The following is a 27,152-nucleotide window of genomic DNA, read 5'->3' on the forward strand; positions in this document are numbered from 1 at the left end:
AAGCAAGTTTCAGGGGGTTCATTAATTTAAACAGAAAAAAAAAGCTATAGAATGTGGATTTATTTGCAAAGATTATTTTCTCCAATTCACTCCCATTAAACTGTATTAGTTATACAGAAACATACAGACGCATGAGTTTGGGCAATTCTGGGTTTGGTAAGTCTGTTATGTATGAGACAGTCCCACAGTCTGGTCAGCAAGATAACCTCCAGGCAACAGTGCTGAGAAGTCGCAGCACGTTCGTTCTTGCATCGCACTCATGGCCATGGCTAGCACGGCAGGGAAAATTCAGCTCGGAGCAGAAAGGCATGGCTGAGATCTCCTTATACCACACACCAATTCCCTGATGTGTTCTTGGTCCTTTAGAACAACTGACAGCCAGCCTGAACAGGACGGGTCTCCAGTTGTCATGAACAAGCACACGGAAAAAAACAGAGGCAGTGTAAGCTGGCGTACGTAACCAGCTGACCTGGTTCAGGGGTCCCAAGAAAAGGAGGAGAGCAGACTGGAGTAAGGGGGAGAGTGAGAAAAAGAAAACTGGAAGGCTCCTGGGCTATATTTATGTCATTTAACCTTGGATAGAGCATCACCAAGTCTACCTCACCCCTATACACTAAAAGCCCAAGAAGAGCTATATGTTCTAAAAATGTTGCACAATCGTATTTTTAAAGCTCTAATGGAATGTCTAAATTTAGGCACTTGATTGGCGTACCAAAGTTTGGAGCCTACCTGCTGGAGACTCTGTCTTCATTCAGGGGACAGTGATAGGAGATTTGGCCCATCTAGGATCTGACATATTCTTGGGAAATCCAGTTCTCACCATCAGCAACTGAGGGAACCTAAATCTACCACGCTTGTAACTCAGGTACCTCAAGCTGTTGCTATACAGGTTTTTCTTTCAATAGCATTACTCCTCAGTCAGCAGCCACTCCTAGCTTTGTCTGCATCTGTGCTGAATCCTTAGTAAGAGCAGTACTGTTACTTATGTTACTGTATAGTGGACTGGAGGACTGATGGAGGCTTTTTAATTTTTTGTTATTGTTTTTTAAAGCAGGCACAATTTCCCAGTCTGCTTCACAAACATCCCAGTACAGCACTGACAAGTAGAGAAGCAGCACAGGAGAGACAACAGGCAGCCAGTGTTGGCAGCTCAGATACCAAAAGAAGCGTTTGTGAAAGCTCATGCTTTGCTAACTGCCAATGGGTTAACTGGGACAAATCCACATTCCCGGGTGGAAAGCACTGGAGGCATAACAGTTTATTACTGCCATGGTATGCTGTCTCCAGCGTGGCGAGCGTTTGCTGCAAGCAACTGAAAATTCAAGGACAAGCAGAGGTCTATCAGCCCTACCTACCTTTGTTGAAGATAAACACAACGCAGAGGCAGTGGGGTGGCTGCAGGTCCGTACTTACTTTCAGAATGAGCTCCTTGGCTGAGTGGGACATCAGGATTCTGTCGCACCAGGCTGGACATCTCGTATTCATGTACTGCTTTCCCTGGCTAGAGTCCTCGCTGTACGGGTAACTGCAAACAAATCACAATCACAGCCATCAGCAGCTTTTTGCAAAGCAGCCTGAAACCTCTGGCTCGAATGACCACAGTAATGAAAAAATTTAACTGACAAAAAGCAGCTCTTTCAGATGCCTGTCATACTTCTTTATCTTTCTTTTCTCCTCCCCCTTTCTTTCTCATGTGGTGTTCCTCTATTTCTCTTCTCATATCTATAATTTACTTTAGGCCACCATGTTAGGACACATACAGTTTCAAAACTCTCACCTCCTACCTTGCATTTTTGCATGTGAGCGTGTATGAAAATCAGTTCAACAACAACTCAAGTACAGAGTAGGCTGTTGGCTATGACTACGGAAAATGAATAGGCAGAAGATGAAAAGGGAAACCTAGGGGAAAAAAGGTTCATCTCATGGGATTTCTTTGCGTGATTGTCTCAAGGAGAGCTATCCAGGAATAATTTAACAGAAAACAGCGTTCAGAGCACTGGGGTCTCTGCAGCTGTACACAAACCCCACCTGTACGGATTCTCTAAGGCTGACAGAAAGGAAGATATGACAAGAAAGCAGGCTTTTCAGGGGATTTCTTCAGAAGCAAGGAATTAGGAATGTGGTTTAAGGAAAATGATGCTGATTACATAAGATTCTGTTCCTCTATATAAAATTGTGTTAACAAAAATAAATTATTTTGTAAAGACATCTGGAATAGAAGCTGATTAAATGGTAGTTATGCCGTGGGGTCATTATCAATGGGCTATGGGATCTCCAGTGTATTCTAACTTAGCTTTAAAAGGCAACAGAAATTGTTTATTTTAATCTACAGAACAGCCTAAAATAATGTAACTCAACATGCCTGTGTGAGCCCACAGGCTGAAGTCCTCTAAAGCACCTGAGGTGGCAGCCTCTGGTTCAACGATCAGGAGGCCAAAGTTTTCCTCATTTTGTCCAAATGTTCTCACTGGTTTAATATGATAGAGCTTGGAATTTGATGATGGCTCATCATGCTGTCAGGCCCACTGTTTTCCCAGACCATTTCCAAAATGGCAGGGGTAAGTAGCCAAAGAGGGGTTTTCGAGAAATCCAGAGGGTTTGTGGCAGGCTCAATGTCTTGAATATTTGAATAGTCTGAATGAATTGAAGTTTGTCCTTGATAGACGTCTTTAAGCAAAAAAAATACGGCTGGTGCATATTCGCTACATAAGTACGTGTGGGTGTATTTAAAATGACATTTGCATTTTATTCTGCTCATCACGGAATTCATAAAGGAAATACTGAGGTTTTCATGATATGTGTGTTAAAATACAATCTTTGCTATTGCAACAAAAGGGTTTGCATGCTTGAAGAGAAACTTATTTACCACCCTACTTGGTGTGATACTCTGAAACTGAGACATATAGCTTTCTACCAAATGGGTTTACAAGCTACACTGCCATTAAAAAGATTAGCCATGGCAAACATCCAAGAAAAGCGTACTGAACGTATTGGAACAAACCAGTGATCTCAGTACCTTTTCCACCTCATCAAACCTAACAAGACTCATTTTCAAAACATATTATGAGAATTCAATTTGCTGCTTCACTGACATACAGAAGTACAGCTTATTTCTGAGTGTCTGTGAAATATTTTGATGATGTAATACTATTGGTAGTAGAAGCTCTTTGTCTGCAATTTAGGGGTTTACTTTTTCTGGTAGCCTCTTACTTTAGTTACTCAAGAACCCCACATAACTGAAGGTACTTTTTATGACATAAGGTGTAAGAATCAATCACATTTCATATAATCCTTCCTTTTACAGCATTAACTCTATGGCTTTTAAAGTATGATGTTCTGTACCTGGAATGATCTGTTACTGCTCTGTGTTAAGAGCATTTCATCCGAGAGCCTATATTCTGTGAAATGGTATTTATCAATTTGCTTTATTGATCTTAACGTTTTCACAGGGTGAAAACTTCTGCCAATTTTTCAAGGTCTTTAGCGCTCATCACCCAGTCAAGAAGTTACTGTAGTTTACAAAGATCTTTGACAAATCAGATTTCTAATGGCTGGGACAGAGATGAAAATAAATGCTGCAAAAATTATCCAGACAAAATGATCTGTAGGTAATAATTTAATAAAATAAAGTGGGGCAAGCTCTTCTTTTTATAAGGCAGCATCCTTCCTTCAGGCCAGAGGTGTGGAAGCATTCTGTCTTGCTGCACTCTAATGAATAAGGCTTCTCCACCACCGCCTCTTCGGCTTGTGCAAGTCTCGCTCTTAGTGAAATGCTGACACAGGCATAATAAAAACTAACTAGATACACCCCCCAAAAAATAAGGAAAACTATTTGCTGTCCTCCTTCATGCTCTCGAAGGGTCACAAATACTTTGGAATAAGCAGGCTTCCTTTGTAGATGGGTTCAAAAACTGATCATAGCTAAATATGACTCAAAATTGCTGGGAGGGATTCTTTGTTGTGACTTGACAGGTTTTGGGGACAGGACAGTTTAGTTTATTATATGCCATTTATATTAAACAGATTTTTGCAAATAAAAGCTCTATTAGAGGTTTCTGGAATAAGACTGTCACTGAAGAAATTTTCATGAAACATACTGCTGAATGTATATCATTCCAGAATAAAACTTTTCAAACAGCATATACTCCAGTAGTTGTCTCCATCATCCTGTTCCGTAGTCAAATGAATGAGTGGAATGAAAATAGTGCGACTGCTTCCAGAACTGAGTCATCTTCTTGTGAACTCTGAAGCTTTTACTTGGTTGGAGCATCTCTAAGGGTTCTCTCCCCTATGGATACTCTGGTGTCTTACATGACGTTACCTTGTTCAGATGCCTTCCCACCAGCCGATGGGATTTAAAACCAGTCAATAGAAGCAATTGAAAGAGGAGACAGACAGACGCGTAAGCATTTCAGGAAGCCAGGCTGATGATTCTGGTGCTGCCATAACAGAAAGACGTTGCAAAAATCAAAGACACAAGGAAAATGCCCAAAGCCTCAGAACTGTCACACACAACAGCTCTCAATTTCAGTCTCGTACACAGAATCTGCCACCAGAATGCAGTCTTTGGGTATGCTCCTGCTCTCCCTGCAAACACACATCTCCCGAGGCTGGCAAACTTGGCCCCAGAACCATGAAGGCTGCAGCGTGCCCAACAGGATAACTAACAGGAGAGCATGTATTTCAGAAAAAGCGGGACATAAAGTCACGACACTCATTTTGCTTCTTCCAATACAGCAACTGCCCAGGTAGCACAGACTCAAGATGGTACTCAAGACACTGGAAAATGTTTCCACCGACTGCAATGGGCTAACCAAGACACAAGTGTGCTAATACATGCTTCTATTTGACTATTAACTTTTTGTTCTCTCTAGGGCGGCTTCGCGATTTATCTCCTCTTTTCCTTCCTTTCAACCCCACTTCTCACCTGCTTCTTTGAAATAAAGCATAAATAGCCTCTTCTAAAGAATAACGTACATTTGAATTTGTGTGCATGCAAAAAGCAGAACTATTCTTGTAATACACATCTTCCAAAAGACATTAAGTGTAAGATTGTCTACTATCAAGTGCACTAAAATAGCTTTGTTTTGCTGACATGTCCAGCCTCTTTTAACACACCCATTCCAGGCAAGTAAGGAACTCGCAGTTCTTAATTCAAAGGTCAGTTAATTATTCTAGTTAACAGATTTTCTGATCTATGAATTGTATAAACAATTACAGGCTTGATAAAAACAACTGCATGAGGGCAGGGAGGCTCTGCAGAGGGCCCTGGCCAGGCTGGAGCGATGGGCCCAGGCCACTGGGTGCGGGTCAACAAGGCTCAGTGCTGGGTCCTGCACTTGGGGCACAACAACCCCAGGCACCGCTGCAGGCGTGGGGAGGAGCGGCTGGGAGCTGCCCGGGGGACATTGACATTGACCAGGAACGGTGTGGCCAGCAGGAGCAGGGCAGGGACCGTCCCCCTGCGCTGGGCACTGGTGAGGCCGCCCCTCGAATGCTGTGCTCAGTGCTGGGCCCCGCACCCCAAGGCGGCCATGGAGGGGCTGGAGCGTGGCCAGAGCAGGGCAGCGAGGCTGGGGCAGGGGCTGGAGCACAAGGCTGGGGAGGAGCGGCTGGGGGAGCTGGGGGGGCTCAGCCTGGAGAAGAGGAGGCTGAGGGGAGCCCTCATCGCTCTCTGCAACGGCCTGAAAGGAGGCTGGAGCCGGGGGGGTCGGTCTCTGCTCCCCAGGAACAAGCGATGGGACGAGAGGGAACGGCCTCAAGCTGCGCCAGGGCAGGGTTGGGTTGGGTATGGGGAAAAACTTCTTCCCCCAAAGGGCTGCCAGGGCCTGGCCCAGGCTGCCCAGGGCAGGGGCTGAGTCCCCATCCCTGGGGGGATTTAAAAGCCGGGGAGATGTGGTGCTTGGGGACATGGTTTAGTGGTGGCCTTGGCAGTGCTGGGTTAACGGTTGGACTTGATGATCTTAAAGGTCTTTTCCAGCCTAAACGATTCTATGATTCTATGAACTACAGATTTGATAAAAATAATTTTAAGGACTCTAAACCAAATAATCAAACGTTAAAAATTCCAGTATTAATCTCCCAGAGGGTAAGCATCATGCCACCTTTCTGTGCATGCATTATTAGCCTTGACCATCAGAACTGTGACTGTGGCAGAGAAAAAGGGAGAACCAGCTCTCAGTCCCATGACTAGACAGGAAAGAATGTCTTTTCCTTTCAGTAGCATTCTGCCTCAATCACAATCTATCTTGTGCAAAGCACAGAAAACAGTGATCTTGAGAATGAATAGCAAGCGCTCATGTAAAAATGATGACATAACAGATAAAGGCCTCTAGGTACCACTGAAATATAAATGATAAATAGATATAATGCTAACATGTACAGGTGCTATAGATAAGTTAAGACTGTACACACTTCCTAACTTTAGTATTCAGTATGGTTACTGACATTTTTTAGACAAACTATATTATATATATTTAAAAATACAAATGGAGAAATGAGGAATTCCATATGGAACAAATTTTCTGCCCTGTTTAAAACAGTGGCAAATTTGAAATGTAGGACCTTAACCACTCATGTTAGCTGAATAACTAATAGCCAAAGTAGTCTGTTATTCTCCATGTATGCCAGCCAGCAGAGTTATACAAAATACACTTTGACTGTATATACCTCTGGATGACGGATAGACAGGCAGTTCTGGAGCTGGAGCATCCATGTGAGAAGCTTGTACGATTTATCTCCGGTTGTTCAGGGTATATTTTTTCTCGAGATGCTCCTTCTAGCTTCTTTACCACCTTGTTTCACAAACTTTTATTGCATTTACACTCATTTTATTTAACCAGAAGGATTACTGTCAGGTGGGTTCTCTGAATAAAACTTCCAAAAGGTACTAATTAAAGTGACATCATTAATATAACGCTCAACGTTGTCAAAATTTAACCGAACATTTCGAGGAATTGTTAACTGACTCTTTTAGTAAGGAACAGGCTGTCCAACGAACTACTGGTATTACAGTTAACAAGGATGAGAGCTACTTGGCCATTGTTTGGGGAAAAGAAACCATTAAGAGTGTCAGTAATATTACCGCACTACTGCTGTTGACGGGTATTGTCAGAGATGATTGGTCACCTTTACAAAAATACTTACTGCAGGGTGAAAAGTCTCCCGACATCATAAACCACCCTGTCAGCAAGGTGAAACGCGAGCCAACAATACTGTGTATATGAATGTCTCCTTAACCGGCATTTCCAGTCAGGAAAAATGCTCCTCATGAACTCTTCTCTTGTGTAAGAACGGATAAAATGTGTTACTGAGATGGGCGAAATGTACTTTCTAACAGGAAACAATTAATTCACTTTGGAGGGTTATTACCTTTAAAAGCTGTCTGTCACACGCAGTTCTGCTTTCCAGCTCGTTTTTGCACACAGCGAACACAGTGAATATGCCCTGCTGCTGACACTGCGTTTCGGTGTTGCTTTGGGGATTCTGCTTTCTATGGTCAAGACATTTCCAGTGGTGGTGTAGGAAGCGTGACAACACCCACTAGGCAACAGTGGGGAAATGTAAGCTATGTAATCTGTTTAGTACAATAAAGGTCGTTCTGAAAAACTGTGCATCCTATGTCTAGATTCATATGCAGATGTTCAGGCAAACTTTTATCATGTTTCAGGGAGTGGAAATGCCTCCTATTCACAGACCACTTGTTCTCATCTGTTAAGTGTCCCCACATTTTATATCACTGAATTGTTTCTAATAGAAAAGATTTGAGATGGGTTGGAATTATAAAGCATCGATGAAGACCGAGCTCTTTATGAGAAGAGCTGAGACACAGTTTTGATTCGGTCTGTTTTATTTTTGAACTCGGGTATGAGTCCTCACATTTACTAAACATTCTCTCACCTTTAAGTCTTTCTATTTACATATGATATTAAGAGAGAACTTAAAAAGGGGAAAAAATCCCAACCACTTTTCATCAGAAAATTATTTACTATTTTCATATTTTGTAAGAAAAGGTTGGACCAATTTATCTTTAGCGCTGACGCACTTTTAGATTGTCTAAGATGCTTTTACCAGAAGCAAGGACAGTGAAGGTAGGCTGCCAGTTCAAGCTTTCGGTGCTTCAGAAGTTGTAAGGCCAAAGATACAAATAAAAATATTTTGATATTTTTAATTGACAAGGTCCCAACTCAGCATTGCTGTGAGCTGGTACGTGAGTGTGATTTCAGTAAAACGTCATTCAACCAGTCGAAGTATGATGTCTCATTTTTGTCAGCTTCCAGATCGTTAGTTTCTTCCCCCAAACGGAATTGCCATTTTGTATTTCCCTGAATCTGAGAGGAGGATTTGGGTTCCTTAGTTCTCTTCCTAACAAATGACCCCATGTAATTTATCTTCATATGCTTATCTTAGGCAGCAGATAGTTAAAGCTAAGCAATAAGACACATTGCTGTTTGAATTAAATTAGCTGCTTCATATGTACCAAAATACTAATAAGCCTTCCTGACACTCTGCTGAGCTAACTGGCCATGATACGCATCTCACTTAAGCCAAATCAGGAGGGTAAACAGAGTCTCGCAAACACAGTAGTTAAAGTACAATGCGTTAAACAGCTGCTACTTGCAAAGGCTACACTAACACCATGGTGATCCCACCAACAATCAGAGTCAAAGGTGACAATAAAAAGGGGGGTCACCCAGGCAATCCCGCAGCAAGGGGCAAGAAGGGTAAACAGGACTCAGGCCATAACTCCGGTCACAACACAGAACACGAAGGTTAACACCACCACGTTTTCCTCTGAAGTTTTTTTGTGGATTTATGTCAGGCATATTGCTTTTTGGCTTAACATACTCCTTTGGAAAAGACACGTCTACAATATGCTTCAGTTAACATTTCTGTATCACCAGTGTAAGTCTGGACCTTTTCCAGTTAAAAAAACCAAGAAACCCAGAGCCCCTTTCTTTTTCCAGCAAGCAACAACTGACCCTTCCCCTCCTGCCCGGAGAGCTCCCCACAGAGAGAACCTCCCCTCGCTGATGATGAACGCCGAACCACGGGCGAACCACGGCGGCAACGCCAACGCGCGCTGGCGCGTGCGCCATCCCGCCGGCCGGCCGTGCCCCGCTGCGGGGTATTTCGCCTGTCTGCGAGCAAGAGGCTGACACAGGGCTAACGGCAACGGGCGTGCTATGCTTTGCTGTTCGACACCGGTGTCGTGGAGAGGCCCAGCTAACAAAAATGGATTATTCAGCAATACGCGTGCCTCAGCGAGCGGACAATGAGTGACGCGCTCTATTGCTTTAATAACAATAATGTACTCCACTAAATGTATGTAACACTGCTACTATTACACGTGCATAAATGTAATGATGAATAACGCTGGCTTGTTGGGAAGGACCCAGTGCTGGCTTGTTTCAGCAAAACAGTCTGATGTTACTGTATGTGACTGTGATTGAGCTAAATGTCTCTTCTGGGAACGTGCCTGGCTTAGAGTAAGTTACTTTTGGGCTATAATCTACAAATTCTAATACTGGAAAAAAGAATTACTGCAAAGCTGAGGCAACAGGTGGGACAGGGTTCAGGTTCCCAACTGCCAGCCTTTTCAACAGCACTTTCAGACCAGAATACAACGAGTGACCTGGGTACCAGCAAAGACCATAATCTGTTCAGAATCTGCTTTACTTTCTGCTTGCAGCACAGTTTGTAATCCTCACCTTACACATGGCATACAGGAATGCTCAGTCCTCAAAACTTTTTTACTTCATTGATTTTCCTCTCTTTTTCCCTTTGCCACAATTCCTTAAAACAAACAGAACTGCTTACTTGGGTAATTCTGTCCGGTTCCTCCCAAATTAAAGAAATACCCTATTTTAATTTGGAAATTAATTGAGAATGATGGTGAGAGCTGTACTGGTTTAATCTAAGGAGAGAAATGGAGACAAGAGCTGTCTGAAAACGATTTTAATGATGAAATTCTAATTGTTTTGGGGGAAATGACAGCTGTCTTTTCTGCTTCCAGCTGGGAAGCTGTTTCTGTGCTCCAGCCTTAGATGCTGGAAGAACCTGGACAACTACACAATGTCCTGTGGGAATTTGTTCCTCAGGGGCTGAGGGATCCACTGGCGATTTAAGATACCTCACTGATACCTGGAAGGTGTTTTACAGTGCATGAATGAGTATGAAGTATTTCTATTTGGTAGAAAATACTTCTTAATTGGCAGAAAAATCATGTGTTATAAAAGTAACTGATAAAGCAAGCATAACAATAATCGAGGGCTTTAACAATTTTTAATCTATTCGAGTGCCTATCTCCACCTTTTGTGAGACAACAGGACCCAGGAGCGTTACTGAGGTAATGTTCTGAGAAATGGGAATCCCGTTTGCTTCACGAGTGCTGCGCCAGTGCTGGCAGCAGATGATTTCTGTACTCTGAAAACGTGCAGGGCAATTGGTGAGGACACTGGGAAGTAAGGGCAGCCTGTCGAAATCTAAACCATCATCTTGTCTTCCCGTTTTGCACCCGAGGGCGACTACTGGGATACGTACAAGGGCACCCACAGGCCTGGGTGCAAAGGGCAGAGCTGTTCTTCTCTGGACGGTCTCTGCAGAAGGGAAGGAACAAGCCAGGGCGTTTGCAAATGGCTTTGCTTCATGCAGAGCAGACTGTCTCACTCTCTAGTGCAAATTAGACCAGAAAAAATATATGTATCATTGTGCAACCTACCAGAATAAAAAAAGGTCATGGGACAAAACACAAAGGTAGAGAAGAAACAGATTATAGACTAAACAGGATTCTGGCAGAATAAGGGACCAGAGCCAGAGAGAATTCCAAAGGAGAAACACTCTTCCAAGAGTAAATGAGATTCAACCTGTCTCCCGGTGAGAGGTGTCAAAGCCAAGATACTGCCAATGCAAAGGGTCTGCTTGAGAAAAATATCACACAGAGGATATCTAAGACACAAACATATGTCCAGCCAGTAAATTACATGACAGCCTAATGCAACACCAAACAAGAACAGGTCACTTTAAGAGAATGATTAATACATGAGATTACTGTGCATGCAGACTTATCTGAAAGCAAACCTTGTAGGTGGGTGTGAACTCTTGCTAAAGTCAGCTCCTATCTTTGCTATACAACAGCTACAAGAATAATTATAATAATTAATGGAGAGCAGTGATAAAGGTAACAATTGCCCACCTGTATATTGACTGACCACAATGTCGTTACTTCTTTTTTCACACCTACCGCCTTTTGCAATGATTGCTGACTACCACAACCTCTTTTCCAGCCTCACACTGGGCTTGCTGTTTGCTCACGGCCAGGCTGTTCAGCCCGTGACTGACAGAGCTTACAGAGTTTAGAATTCTGAATTGTATTTAGTCTCCAGTGGCTGAGGTTGCTATGGGCTACATTAGCTTACAAAGGGTAATGAGATGAAAACATGAATATTCACTATATAAAGTAAAAGGCCTCAAAATATAGGAGTATAGGAATGGGTGAATAATGTCTGAAAAATACTCCGTTAGAAGGGGTCTTTATATTCTGTGGAAAGATAGCAGACGTGTAATGCAGCCTGTGATTTCTTATTAAGCTGTGATGCCTCTTCCAGCCTGCCTTGGCTTTTGGCAGATTTCAGGAGGACTGAGGAAGGATTTGCTGTTACTGAGGGCAGCACGGTTTGTTACTTCTGTTCTCAGCCCAAGGGAAGACAAATGAGGAAAGGGGTGGGCTTTGAAGAGGCTAACCTCTTGACTGGGGAGAGGAACGACCAACTCCGACTGTTTTCCCTGCGGACTGGGAGAGATGGTTGCATTTTCTGCAGACACCTCTCCCTTGGCAGGTTTCTGGCGATCTGACTGTGAAGCGCAAGAATGTGCTGGGGCCCCCCGTGGGCAGGAGCTGCTGACCTGGGGCAGAACGCCTCCAGCACGGACAGGTCGACAGCTAGCAGGCTAAGACTTTTTTCCTCAGAAGTTCATTCACTGCATCGCTAGCACGCTTCTCCGCGATGCACGGGCTATACCGGACGGCAAGCTGATACAACTTAAGCACGTATGTAAAGAATTAAAAGGAACTCAGAATTGAAAAGGAGTTTAGAAAAATGCCTCGATATTAAGTGCCCTGCTGAACGGAGAGGACAGAACTGACAGCCTTGCAAATTAAGCAGATGCTGTAAGTGCTGTGCTCAGTCAAGGCTTTGTTCTGAATGTTTTTGAGGGGTGACCGCCTGACCACCACCCCCTCCGCGCCGCAGCAGGATGGTCACGCAGGGCAGGACGAAGAATTCACATTACATCAAGCAGACATATGGTCTTAAACTAAATTACAGTTTTGCACTGGAGAAGAACAATAGTTTTGTTTTGAGTTCCGTAAGTATGCCTGCAGAAATGTTATTTTTAGATGTGGCTGGTAGGAGAGTTCGGAAGTGGCTTTGGAATCCTTCCCACATACAAAGTTGACTGGGAAGAGTCCTGAAGCTAACATTCATTAACACAGAGTCTACCAAGACCTTGCAGAAACCCACTTGCGTATACATTAACACGAATTTACTGTGTTGCCTTAATACCATTCCATTTATAGCTACAGATTCAATTTATAACTATAATACACTATAACTATAAATTCTCATAGAACTATTATTATAATTATGATCTATACCTACCAAAATGAACGTGTGATTAAAAATATTCACGTATTTATGTAAAATCCAACAAATGCCATTTGCATATTGCTTAATAGTTCAAAAACTTAAAAGTGAGCTGCTGTTTCAAAAGGGCAGAAATAAAGTCAAATTAATGGCTAGATAAAACCAAAGAACTTCAATTTAATTTATACCCACCTAAGGCCAAAGTGGTAATTCTGAAAATCCTCATTCACCTGCCATCTTATCAACCATGCCAAGGCTCTGGTCTCCACTCCTAGAATTGTTTTTCATATTTTGTCCAGTGATTGTGTGTGTGAAATGCAGAGGCAACCCTGAGAGCAGAACTCATCTCTGCTCCTCCACTTACAGGTGGATGGCTGGCCATGGGGTGACAGCATCCTCTACTTTTGTACTTTGTCTTTTTGACCTAGTGCCTGCTGTATTCAAAATGAATAGCCCAACGTAGGTATGCTATACAGGTAGGAAAATACTCCTGCAACAGCCTGACAGGGTGCTTTTCTTCTGAAATCTTGCTGCGAGCCAAAGGGAAAGCAAGCATTTTACTTCTTGTTTTGAAACCTCTCATGTCAAGTTTCAACCCGCAATAAATTTTAATGGTCATTATAAACTTAAAAAGCCTTGAAAAATAGCTTTTCTAAATATCGAATTGACTGTCCTGGCTTTTAGTAATTCAAGCCAGGACTATAAGGTTATATGAATTTAGCTTCGCTGTGTTTTTATGCAGCCTTTCACAATGGGTAGTCAACTTCACACACCTTCCAACAGAGGCTTTAAACAAAGGTGGATCCTCACTCAAAGGATCAAAAAGCATGGAAGATTTGCATTAACCTGGTATGGAGGCCATCAGCTTCGTTTCAGTTCTCTTTTAAACACCAAATGGTGAAACGACAGCTGTACAGCAATGTTCTTCTTTTCTCCATGGCTGTCTAGACTTGGCAAACAGAGCCATGCAGGGAAAGAGGCCTCTGGTATTTCCATTTCTTTACGGCATTATCTGCACTATTGCTTAGAGACAAGCAAGAAGGCAGTAGTTTTAAAATTATTTTGAAGTATTCTGGACCCAGTACATGGTCTCCACTCTCTACAGAATTAAAAAGTAACTTTTTATTTGATACTTATTACAACATCAAAATTTTACTTTTAGGAACCATTAGCACAGGGACTAGAAAGAAAATAAGAAGAGGTTTATATAAAGTTAAGTTTTTAAAAGCTGGTATTAAAAAGCATGATACAGCAGCTGGAAATATACAAAGACCTCATTTTTTGCCAAGACTTGTGAATAATAATTCCCGAGATGTCTTCTCTAACAAGCGATAAGAGTTAAGTGCTCTCACTGACTGGTGAATGTAGTTTACAACAACTGAAAAGAGAAGGTAACGAACTACAGAAAAGCACACCGTGCATGAATTTTGAGGAGCCTAATGAAATGGACAACTATAAATACAGCGAAGAAGAACAAAGAACAGAGAAATATTCCAACATGTCATCATTTCATTATGGCATTTTATAGTTAGAAAATTACTCAAGAAGTCAACGTTTCTATTACTACTTATATTGAAATGCTATGTGTAAATGTGTAATGAAAAACTGGAAACAAGAAAGTCTGACAACTTAAGAATTTTAGGTCCCTAAATAAAAAGATAAGAAGAATCCTGAGGTTTTTTTATAACAGACAATTTGCATTTTTTCATACTCTCAATGGTGTATTTTATGAGAAAGGACATTAAAAATGTCTTTTGTTTTGTTTTTCTCACTTACTAATCTTTCCGTTATTATTCTCCCTAAATCCTAGACAGCAAGAGCGGTAACTCTTCCTTATCGCTCCTGCAAAGTCTCCCGGAAGGCCAGTTTCCCAAACATTTACGAATATGGGAGATTTTTATCAACATATTAAGGCAATTTAGCAGTTCTTTTCCCCCAGAACCAAGCACACTGTTGTCTCGTCATTCGCGACCCAAGGCGCGTCCTGTGCCGCACCTGAGCAAGCCCCTCGGCCCCTGCCCGGCGGGACCGGGAGCACGGCCCCGGGGCAGCCTCACCCCTCGCCGGCTCCAGGGCTACCGCTAGCACGGGAAAGCCAAATTCATCACGGGGGTGAGCAGTGCCCCGGCTTGTCACGCCCGGCCCGACCGATAGCTGCTTGAGCACAAGCGAGAGGCATTTACAGCTTGTATTGCGTTCTCGATGGCCCAGCACAAGGCACCAGAGTGCCGCTTGTTCAGCTGCTGGCAGCCTGCGCCGAACTGCCGAGCTCAGGCACCGGCTGTTTCTCCAAACTGGAACCAGTAAACAGCACGGCATCGTGACGTCGTGTTGTGCAGAACTTACGGTGCTTTACGAGAAGGTATTACAACTTTTAAAACGGAGTATGAAAATTTTGGACAACAACTGGCTTATAAGAAGGTTTGTCTAAAGAGAAAAGTATAGCGATTTCCTTTAAAAAAAATTCTTACCAGTATAAAAATATATGCCTACATGACTGTCATGGCTTCATTTGAAATTAAGGAGAAGGGACAGAGAATTAATTGTAAAAGATGCAGATATATGAATAGGAAACAATTAAAACACAAACGTACAAAAACATCCTCTCTATTCAGATTATTACAACAGAAGAACTTTCATAATTTTCAATGAAAACTGGGAATATGCAAGAATCAGATGTGACTGTTTTCTCAGTCCGTACTCTTCAGTACATAAGCACTTTGAGGACACCAAAACTTCCAAGTACTTTCTAGAACAGCAATATGTTTACCCTCATTTTTTGTAACCACAGACTCAAATTTAAAATTAAATTCTGAAATACTTGTGCAGTCATAACTGAGTAAAATACTACTAGAGAGAAACAATTCTGGTCACCCGCTGTACATGAGCAAGTTTTCACAGTCCTGAAGAGGAGACCTGTACAGTGCACAGATGTGGGCTGGTGCTGCTGAAATAAGCAGGAACGGGGACTAAGGGCTGAGGATTCAGGACCGGGTTCACTGCCCGCGGTTCTCGAGGACAGCGCTGGTCAGTGCCAGCTTAACTCAGGGCTTTCCTCTCGAAGAAAGGCGTTCTCTCCCATGCATTCACTGTAACCCTGGTGCCATGAAAAGGGACTGTTTTCTTGCTTATTACTTTAATTAGGACTTTGCTTATTTTTATGCCACAAACCCAGTGGTTTTCATTCAAAGCAAAGCCCTCTTATGAAGAACTGGAGCTGGTTGTCCAGCAGTGGACATGCCGGGTCCCCAGCCAGCACGGGCTGGGAGGTCAGGGCTAGGATCCCACGCTGCGCTTGGCGTTACACAGGGAAGCAGGGTAACACGGGGTAAGCGACAGGGCAGCACGTTTCGACCTATCTGTATTTATACCGGAGGTATCTGCATCACGATGTAATGCCGCTCTAGGAGTGGCGTGAAAACAAACCAAGAAAACTGCTCAGGGTGAAATTTTGGCCCCGCTGAAGTTAACCACAAAAATACCACCTACTCCAAGGAGTAAAGCTTTCAACCCCAGGCCAGCTATGGTAGTGCATCAATAAGATCTCATGATAAAGTCCAGAGAATAAACAGTTTATACTGTTAAAAAATGAATTTATAAGTAATTTAGTCTGCTGCAACTCAAAGGGATGTGACCTTTTCCATTTATCTCAAGAGTACACTGAATCTCAAGCATGCTTTTTGAGGGATAAATTTACAAGTAAGACAGGAATGCAACTGTCCTATTGATTTGTAGAACTCTGTGTGCAAATTGGGCAATTAATTGCGTGCACAAATGATGAAGCAAATGAAAGAAAGAGAAAACTGTCCTAATTGATCTTTCATTTCTTGAGAGATGTGAAATGTAGAACTAAATGTATTCAGTACCATTTTAACTGAGATACTCTGTCTTCAATTGTTGGCCAGCATCCCATGATGTAAGACTGTTAACACCATGGATCAAGAACAGAAGTAGAGTAATTCATAGACTGAATCAATGGACCATAATTAAAATATCATGTATAAAACAAATTCTGAAATACTACTTTAAGGCTATCATTACAATTGCTTACACCTTCCTTCTAAATTCAAATGCTCACTAATTAAGCCCATAAGCCTGACACAAAAAGCGACTACAGCTTTCTCTCTCTCCCTCCAGTGAAAAAGGCTTTGTTTGATGCATTTGCAGAACAAACGGATGCACCATACACTTTCCAGCTAAGAATACCAAGAAGCTTAAAGAAGTAGTTTCCTAAATATACAGGACTGATCATATCCTCCTTTGGTTAAAAATACAGAATCTAGTATGACTGGATATATGATGAATAGGTTATATATTAAGCTCGTATTTACAAATAGTATATAAAAGCAGCTAAGTCATGATAAGCTACAGTTTCTTTTTTCTGGAAGAAAAGAAAAAAATGAGGGAAAAATGGAGGAAAAACTACTAGGAAGTGAAACCAAGACATTTAGGCCATATTTTTCATTTCTTTCTTGCATGAGTGGAAAGGTTCTAAGTTCAACATTAAAACCACTGCTTTTTGCCTCTTCAAAATACCTGGTTTTGCCGTTAATAGCACATTGTGGTCATTATTTCAATACAAAGAAAAAGAAATCATATTATTTCTTCCAGGAAAATCAATGTGCTTCGTTTCACGAAGAAAAACAGGACAGTGACCTGCAGTAACTCTAACAACCGTGACTCCAGTTCTGCAGTGCTTCACTTGGGCAAGGCTTCTTACTGAGCTTGGTGCCGGTGCAAGGACTACAGAATGGAAAGCGGGGTTCCTTTGCCGTATGACCCAGAACACGAGGAGGGATGGGTGAAAAAAAGCACCCTAATGTAAAGCAAATTTACTCTTTGCATATGCATGAGTTTAGCTTGTTGGGTTTACATCTTGTATTTTTAGCAATGTTCTCCTATTCAGTTCTCATATTTTATCAATATTCTCTGCTTAAGTTCAAAGAAATTTTGTGTTATATAAACTCAGTGTTAGCATCTCTTCCATGCCACAAAGGAACTGCCAGCTTTCAGTATATAAACATTTATTACTATTTATTATTATTTCTATTACTTAGTTATAAGAAGGAAACAGTGCAAGTAGCAGGGAAAGCTGCATGTTTATCCCCTTCACCGCTTCCCTTCAACGTAGGTGAGAACAGCAGCCCCAGGGCCGGCTCTCTGCAGGCCTTTGGAGGCCAAGGAAGGCTTTGCCACGTTACACTGCACCCCCTTCCCACTCCCCAGACTGTTCACAAAGCCCCAAAGCTGGGAACTGAGTGGGAACAGAGAGGCGGATGGGCGAAGCTGGAAACGACCCTTTACGGCCATTTCCCAAGATCTGGACAGAGTCCCTGCTCAGAAGTGTCTGCTTCAACACTGGAAGTGCACATCATTTTTTGCAAGCATCTGGACGAGTTAAAGAGCTGCGGTCTGTAGACAACTGCTGAGTTCAGCGTCCCTTAGCGCTGCAGTGCAGCAGCAATCGGCAGGGCACCAGCACGCTGCACAGCGGTTTGGGGCGGGAAGTGAAGAATACCACCAAATTCAACTAAAGTAACAGGGCGTTTGGGGAGGTGGAATCCAATTACTGGGACTGCGGCCAGAACATCTGTCTAGACATCTACGCTCTGGCAAAAATGTTATGGGATCTTTGATGGCATGAAGTGGTCAGGATCTTGGTTTTTCTTATTTGAAAGACAACAGAAGCAAGAGTAATGTGACTGCTGGCTGCTGCCCCAGGCAGGACTCATCGGCAGCTCTGGGGACGAGGTGCCGCCTCCTGCAGAGCCATGCCGAAACGCCCACGGCAGGCGTCAGGCAGAGAGCGAGTGCAGGACAGCCCCTTCTTCTGGGGGAGCGAGGGGACTGAACGCAGGAGGCGAGTCCATCGCATCTGGTAATGCAGGTCAATGACAGCTCGGGCTCCGCTGCCTCGACTTTAACTTTGCAAGCCAAAATTGTACTTAATGAAGTATTTCATCTCTAATATTGGTGGTGTGTACAAAACAAACAAAGGTTATGAGCTAGATTTGGCTTCGGTTTTGCAAGGAAACAAAAACAAGTAATAAAGCTGAGAAAGAAGGAGCTGGCAGGGGATAAGTTGCCATCAAAAGTTGGTGACTGCCCTCCTTGATGACAGCGCTACGGCCTCAGAGAGCTGCTCCTGCAGTTTCCTAGCCAACTCTGCAAGCAGGTGGGCAGGGGAAGGGAGAGATGATGCTTAGCTCATATTACAGGGTATTCCTTTCATTTCACTCATTACATCAATTAGACAAAGTCAAAATCTGTGTTTCGTCCACAGGGATTTCTGGGATGGAACATTTTCACCTGGTTTTGCATTTTTTTTACCAGGGGTTCATCTCCGGTGTAGCACTTTATTTAATATTTTTGTTCCAGACAATAATAGAGTCATACAGTAGATACAATAGCTTAAAATGTTAATGGTATCGAAATACATAATTTGGATGTTAACGCTCTGTGTCTAAGTATTCAGATACTGAAGCAGCAGAGAGCACAAATGCAGTTGACTAACCCTTAATTTACCTCCTCTTGCTCCTGTTCGTATGGTCCTGCCCATCCACCCCCCCGAAGCTTGCTGCTGGTTTTACAGCAATGTCAGCAGTTCTCAGCCACAGCTCTCACAAGCCCTCCTATTTACTCCCAGTTTAACTTCTAACTCTTTCGCCAAACGCCTTCCATTTCCCCCCAAGGCGTCTTTATCTCTTTATACAGTCTTACATTACACCACTTTCAAGCTCCATCCTGGCCGTACCTCAAGGAGAAGTGGCATCACCTCAGCCTGACAGGGACTCCTAGGAACTCCAGCACCTGACTTCTGACAGCAGCAGTCTATCTCTCTCTCTGTGGACCAGTGCTAGGAAGGGACACAGAAAATCCTTCTCCCAGCTACCCGTTTTCACCTGGGAAGGGCAAGACCAACGCGCTGTCACATCCCACGGGCAGTGTCCTGCGGCCGTATCACTCTTCCTCTAGTTCTCACCACTCTCCTCCAGTACTCCAGATCATCCTTGCCCAGTCCTCCCTCCTCCGCAGCCTTGTCTCATTGTCCCAGTCTCTCATCAGCTAACTTGCTAGAGCTTTCCTCTTCTGGCTGCTTCTGCAAGTCTTGGTCTCCTTGCCTGAAAAGCCGGTGCTGGCCCGAGGCTTCACTCTTCTGAGTCCTAGCTACGCCCTTCCCTGCACGGCTACCGGGTGGCTCCTGTAGAGTTTTGGTTCTGGCTTTTGTTCCACCTGTATTTCATTCACGGAGGTTTCCCACCGCTACTTGCTCCAATGGGATGTAAAGGAGAGGAAGGCACATTTATTACTTGCCCACAACCTCACAGGGCATGGCCCTTGGTAGCTACAATCCTGGGTTGTATCCAGTCTAGCTGTAATTTGCAAGAAACTTAACCACTAAAATAATAACAGAAATCTCTACTAAGATTTGGACGTATTTGTGAAAAGAAATTTTTCAAGGGTTTAGACCTTGGCCAGATGTTCACATCATTTCACAGACAGATCAAAAGTACAACTTAGATACAAAGACTACTCACACCAAATTCCTGATCTTTGCTTGAGAGCAGAATGACACCAAACCGTACTGACGGAAAGGTCTGAAGAATCTGCAAACCATTCATGCAACAACGTATTTTTGCCAAACCTTGTTCTGCCTGAAAGCACTAATGTTGATAAGATCAAGTAGAAGGGTATTTCTGGTAAAAAATTCGTATCTATTTCCCCTCACCTCCTTTTACCCTGACCAGGTACACAACTAATGAAATACACTCAGAGATGTACACACTGCTGGTCTTCTGTTATCATACTCAATCAATAAGAACAATTTAGAGCAGCGGTAACCTCTCCATGCATACTTCCATTGTCCCAAGGGATCAATATAATCAGTATCGCAGCTGGCTGGTGAGAAATAATGAGATTATGATAACAAAAAGGCAAGCTTTCCAAATTTTTCTTAGTGTATGCCAAAACATCATACTTTTCTATCTGTCCATAAAGGACAAAATAGCAATATTTAAGAATATTGTACCTATTAAAAAAAAAGCATATAAAAAGTATGTTTTTATTTATGATTTCCTGAACTTTAGCTTTCTTTGTGAATGCAGTATTTCTTTCCCTTAAAAGCAACTGTGAGATTTGACTTCTTCATTCTTGGAAAGGGGCCATACATGTTTAAAACCGTACCAAATTTTCCATAGATTCCTCCTGAACAGGACTGCCATTTGCAAAAATCTTGGTTTTGTATATGCAATACTTGTCTATTCACGGCTAAAATTCGGCTAAGGGATAGAGCTGATTAAAATCATGCATGTGTATTAAAAAAGCCAAATTATTCTAACAGCCTTAGCAGTTACATAATGTGTTTACTGAAACTGAAGAAGCAGAATCCAAGTTCCCGTCCTCTTTCCCGATGCTCCTCTTGGACCCCCCTTGCCAACGGCACCAGGCTTGGCACCCCCACTTCCAGTCCGTGCCTCGCGAGTGCCCCTGCTAAGTCAGTTTTCAACAGCTCCAGGCAAAGACTGCCTTTATGGCCGCAATAAAGTATCTGAACAGGTTACCTGGGTCCAGTCCTTAAAAGTAGCTACGCATCTCTCAGCACACAATCGTGTCAGGTCTATTTTAAGAGCAGCTATAAAAGACAGGACCCGCTGAACCCGAACAATGAGCTACAGAGCTCTGCTGGCACGCGGACTGCACTGTCACTCTTCTGTAGTGATGAAGGGGATGTGGGAAGACTAAACATTTACGAAAGCAACAAAGATCATTATCATTTCTACAATATGGATGGGAGCACTCACAGTTTACCTACAGTGCTAGCAACAATTATGTTTTAGCTAGGTAGTTAAATACATGGATTATATATGAATCTTACCTGGGAGGAAATGAGATGTCCAGTTCATACAGTCTGTCTTTAAAGACTGACAGCTCTCTGTCAAATTCTAAAAGCTATAAAAGACAGAAATACATGAGTTCACTCTTTAGTGTTGAATGGAAGCAATCTAAAAATACTACATTATATAAAAGGAAATAAACAGAGACTTTGATTACACAGCTTGAGGTATATCCCTCATATAACAGTTTTTAAAACACAGCGTAAAACACTCAGTACTGTTTTGATACATAAACAAACAGTTCATTGAGAAAAGTGTTCAAAACATTCCTTTTCATCTCAGTGAAACACGTAACACTGGCTCATTACAGCAGTGACCTATATGTACACTTACTATTTCAAGATGCCTAATTTTTTTCAAATTTTATTAGCAATCTTTTCAAAGATAAACCAGACTAGCATTAAAAAAGTACAGCAAACTGATATGCTAATCAGCCCACACAAATGCCAGCAAAAAGTATCATATTACTTCGTATTATCTTTAGCTCAGATAAGACGGTACAATAAACACAAGGATGTGCACATCACTCTTCCTAAGCAAAGACAAGCAGTGGTTTTGCACGCCTATTTTGGGTGGTGCACGTCAGATAGCAGAAAGAGGGATACGTGACAATAGGTAAAATGTGTTCCCAGGCAGCAGCCAAGATATAGCACTAGAAGCAGATATTTAACAGAGATGTTCATAAGTCTAGATTTAATGTCCTGTATAAATATTAGTCTTTGCCAAATTTGTTTTCCCCCGGACCTCTACGGAGAAAATAAATATCTGCGGCCTTTTATTCATAAACACAAACCCGCTCATAACAAGTCAATGATAATCGCCCACATTAAACCAATAATTGTTCTGATGGACATAAACGACCTTATTTCAGAGCCGTGGCTGGTGTTAAGCCTGACGTCCGAGTGAATTAGCGAGTTAAAAGACAAAAAGCTCATAATCTGCACTGTTACTGGCCGTCGCTCTAAGTGCCACTTTCTGTTTTGACAAGCGTGTCATCCAAACAGTACCCCGTCCCTCCGCTGGCAGCGTGTTTGCCCGCTGTTCATTAATCATGTCCCATCTCACAGCTGTGCTGATACCATTGTATGAATGGCAGAGGTTCCCAAAGAAATTAGATTGTGTCCCTCTTTCCCCTCTGCCACCTCATAAATCATTCCTGAAATGTGCAATTAGCAGCTACTTGTACACATTAATTATCTGTGTGAAAAGCAGCTACCTGAACCACCTGCACTGCTGATTAGCTGCCTCTCTAAGGCCCACCCGGCTTTCTTCAGTTTCTAGTTGCCATGTTGCTGTACGTCCGTACTTTTACATGAAGATGCCAAATAACGGGCAGCTTTCCCTATTTTAGTGCATCTGACACCAAATTCTGTGATGGTATGCTGGAAAAGACTTTGCAATACAAATAACTGCAGGTAATTTGTACATGTTTTAACGTCTGATCAAAAGCCTGAGTATCCAAGGTGTTTGGATAAATATTTATAAACATCTGTGTGGGAACTTACGGTATGTATCTAATAATATGCTCAATCCTAAAAATGTTGGGATGGTTCAGCCACTATTCTTAGTGAAGCAATCTCAACATACTTCAGGAAAAAATGGTTAATTGTGCATGGTTCCAGACTGTGATCCTGTATTTAAGTACGTACAGATAGGTGTGTAGTCACCATACACACATACAAACGGGCTATGAAAACGAATCTTACCATCTCTTTCCCGCTCCACATGTCTCCACCTTAAAGATATTATCTGCCCAGTGTGAATCTAGCATAGGAAAAAGATCTCCCATCCCCAGTTAAAACTCTTCTTTGAAATCTATGTCTATTAATACAGTGCAAATACATTTTTCCTACTGTTGCCAAGTAAACAGATCAGAGCAGGAAAGTGGAAGCATCAGGAGAAAGAGGGCTATTTCTGAAGTGTGAAAACTGCAAGGACTGAATAAAAGAACAACGCCCCACAGAACACAATGGTATAAATTACTCATGGGCATTCCAAGGGCTGCCGATGTTAAATAGATGCATTGTCCTCTCACACCAATTCACACTTTCAAAATTTTATACGTTCAAATTGTTCTTGCTATGATGATATTTCCAAACTAAACGAAGGCCAGGGTTTAGAGGACTAAGCGTTCGGACGCGCGTTATTATCCGAAGAAGTGTCCGATGTGTTTATTTGCTGCAGTTGCTTGTTTGGTTGTGTCTGTGCTATGCAGATGCTGACACTGGTGACTGAGAGGACAGATAGTAGGAACAAGACTGCATTGTGTGCTGTGCTCTCTATCAGTTCCCCAAGTTTCCCCAGGTAGAGAGACATCTTTAACCTGAAATGACAAAGCCAGAACCTCATGATGACCCAGCTGGATGTCAAAGCCCAACTAGGTGCCTAGAAGAAATATTCAGGGAATGCTCATTGTAGATGATTCATCCTCACATGTAAAACAGTTAAATATTGTCACTGGATTATTTGCACAAACTTTTATTTCATGCTGTATTTTAAATAATTATTTTATTTTAAACAAATTATTTGTTTTTTCCTAGGTATCAGGTGACCGTGTTACAGTATCTGTAACCTTCTGTTCCCGTGTGTCGACAAGCTGCGCAAACAGACATCTGCTCGTTCTTAGGAAGTGCAACGACAAGTTATTTGTGTGTTCAGGACTGCGCAGTGTGAATCCCCCTAGCAGCTTTTCTGTATTTACCTGGTAGCACTGCAGACAGTGGGGGAGATGAGGGGGAGAAATGATGAAAACTTGAACTGTGCACTTTGAGAAAACGCCACTTAAGTTTTCAGTAGAAGAGTATGTTTTAACTATTACTTTTTTCAGTATTAAAAGCACTTGGGTTCTCATTTAAGCCTGTAATCTCAAAATGGAAGATTACTGGTGAAAAACGAAGGCGTTCACTAGGTCTTGTCACAAACAGTAGAAATGTCACTTTCCCTCAATGCAACTTAGCAAGAGAAGGAACGGGACCTGACACGGGCATCGTTTACCTGTATTTGCTTTATGACAGGTACATGGGGGTCTGGAGCTCCTTCGCACTACAGAAAATGAATGAAAATTAATATAGGCCAGATGATACTGAGGAGCAGTCAGAATCTCACAGGGTAATGTCTTTATTTTAAAGCATATAACACTGTACTTAAAAAAGAACCCACCCGGAACATACTCTATTCATGGCAATTTTCAGCACAAACTGCTCACTTATTGCCGTATTGTACACTGAACAGCATTGGGAATCATCTCATTGCTGTAACAGTAAACATGAGTATGTCTGTCACTCTAAATGCCTTAAAAATGTCAAAGAAATTAAGTTCAAAGCTCAAAATCAATATATTGTTCTATTTAATTTACTCATTATAAGATCATCCTTAAGAACCAAATCTTTAAGGTGTTACATGATGTGCTGGGGTAATTTGAGCAATTACACAGAGATTTTAAAATGCTGTGGCTGGAAGTTAATTGCAGAACTATATGTCACAGGCAGTTCAGAAGACTGTTTTTTCCTCCAACTCAATTTCACCAATGTATTTATACCAAAATGATAGCAAGGATGACGCAGGGCCTATGTTTTATCTTGCTGTAACCATTGAGTTGCTGATATTATGTCAAGATACTTGCCCTACAATGTCCAGTGACCAGCCCAACATGAACGTTTGATTAACATCTTCCAAATTAAAATACCATCCATACACGTGACTAATGTATCTATAGTTAGCTAATACCCCGGGAGACACAGAGACAACACGCCTCGGGGAACAGAGCCATGCAGCATACATAAGAAGGCACGCAGCACGCATCCACTGGCCTGTGACTGTGAGAAAAAACTCACAGGGCAGAGTATGATTTTAAAAAACAGGTTAAATTTAGTGACAGGATTTTGCAGTCTGAAGTTACATATTTCCATTTAGCAAACTTCATGAGCCAAATGCTTCAATTAGTCTGTATACTCAAGCTCCCATTGACCTGAACAGGAATTGGCTTGATACCAATGAAGTTCTCTGCACAGAATTAAAGAATGACTGCATTTGCAGTAAAGGATATTCCCCATTTAATTTGAGTAGAATTGAAAGCGTTTAGGGCTGTTGCCTGTATCAGCCGCAGTGCCCACCACCTCCTAAGGGAATTACCAGAACGGTTGTTTTTCCAGGCAACTGTGTCACCTGTAAAAGCTGCTGAAGAGAGTTTCGTTTTTCCCTCCCGTTTTCTTGTCAGCACTGTGAGGTACCGGGGCACTTACGTACGAGGGCGAGGGAGGAGGCAATGCACGATACCGGGGCACGCGGTCCTGCGCAGGCACTGTCTGCAGAACCCGCGTGCCACTCAGGTACGAAAAAAACCGAGTCGGGCTGGCCGGCCGGCCGCGGTACTGTGCAGTCCTTCCGACGGCGACGGCAGCGAGCTCCCTCGCCAGGGGCTGGAGTATGGCTGCAGCTCCCTGTCCCTATAGCTCACGGGGCCCTATATGGTTAAGCAGTGGGTGCTTTGGCCAAAGATAACAATTATCTCTAATACTAAATTTCGATATGATGTAGCTTGACAGTAATCAAAGGATTATAATAGAGCTTAGCCAGTTGTAGAAATCAAGGTAACTTTGCTCGCTTCAGTTTAAAGCGATGAGGCACTCTTAAAAGGTCAGCGTCCATCGGTATGCTGCAATGGGCCACCTTGGCTAAAATCACACACATATGAACCCTTTAAAACAGGGCAACTTAATTCAGTCATTGGAGTAGAACAACGGCAATTACTCATCAAGACCTACAGACCAAAGTCAGAGCATTGGTAGATCAGAAGGTGATATTAGCAGCATTTATCACATCCATCTGCAGGGCCCACCAGAGAATTCACAGCTGTGAAAGGGAAATGAAGTTTCAGACCAAAAAGAGGAGATGAGCATACAGAAATGACCTTAGAGAATTAAAATATGTGGACACTGGTCACTGTAACCTCCTTTGCCAGTCTTGTATAGCACACTTATTTTTTTCAAGAGACTTTGGAAATACAGTGATTTTATCCAGCTTTCCAGTCAAAGAAAAATATTTAGAAACTGATTCAGCTGTCTACTGACTTCAAATAAAGGTCTGTGGAATGCGGATCCTCCCACTTATCCATGAAAATGTCACGCACAACTCTGCTCTGGCCTTATTTTAAAGCTACTGTTTTCGCTAGCTAAGACTTTGTAAAATGATCCATTACTATATACTTTGAATCTTAATTTTCTTTCTCTCGTAAAGCCATTCATTAAAATCATGTTTCACAGAAAAAAGCCAAAATTATTGAATATAAATGTACCACTTACACTGCTTTTGTATATTATTATATTTCTGCATATGTCTGAGAATTTGTCTATACATCCTGAATGGCAGCGTTGCCAAATCATAAACTCCTACATAAATGTGGCTATATGGCACACAGAGAAACCGCACCAGATACACTGTTCTCAGCATCAGAAGAGTTAGACACAGGCAGTGTAAGGCTGTCAGCACTGAAGGCTCCCTGCGCCTGTACTAATTCAGAAAACCTTTGATTTCAGTGGAAGCTCCCTCAGGAAAATGCAGGTTTGTTCTTCTTTTGACAATATGCCTCCCTCTCTCAGGAGACATTCCAATGCTT

At 42.4% G+C, this 27,152-nt stretch overlaps 1 protein-coding gene across 1 annotated transcript in view; it reads right to left on the reverse strand.

The window, feature by feature from the left end:
• The window catches only part of INPP5A (inositol polyphosphate-5-phosphatase A), a 253,168-nt gene that overhangs the window by 4,541 nt on the left and 221,475 nt on the right, over positions 1–27,152 (reverse strand). The window contains exons 12-13 of the mRNA XM_082311162.1: positions 21,520–21,593; positions 1,414–1,525 (exon numbers count right to left, since the gene is read on the reverse strand). Of these exons, the coding sequence (XP_082167288.1) occupies positions 1,414–1,525; positions 21,520–21,593 (186 nt within the window). The remainder of the gene's footprint in view (positions 1–1,413; positions 1,526–21,519; positions 21,594–27,152) is intronic.

This window comes from Platalea leucorodia, assembly GCF_965183815.1.
Source record: "Platalea leucorodia genome assembly, chromosome: 4".
In the NCBI taxonomy this organism is placed as follows: domain Eukaryota; kingdom Metazoa; phylum Chordata; class Aves; order Pelecaniformes; family Threskiornithidae; genus Platalea; species Platalea leucorodia.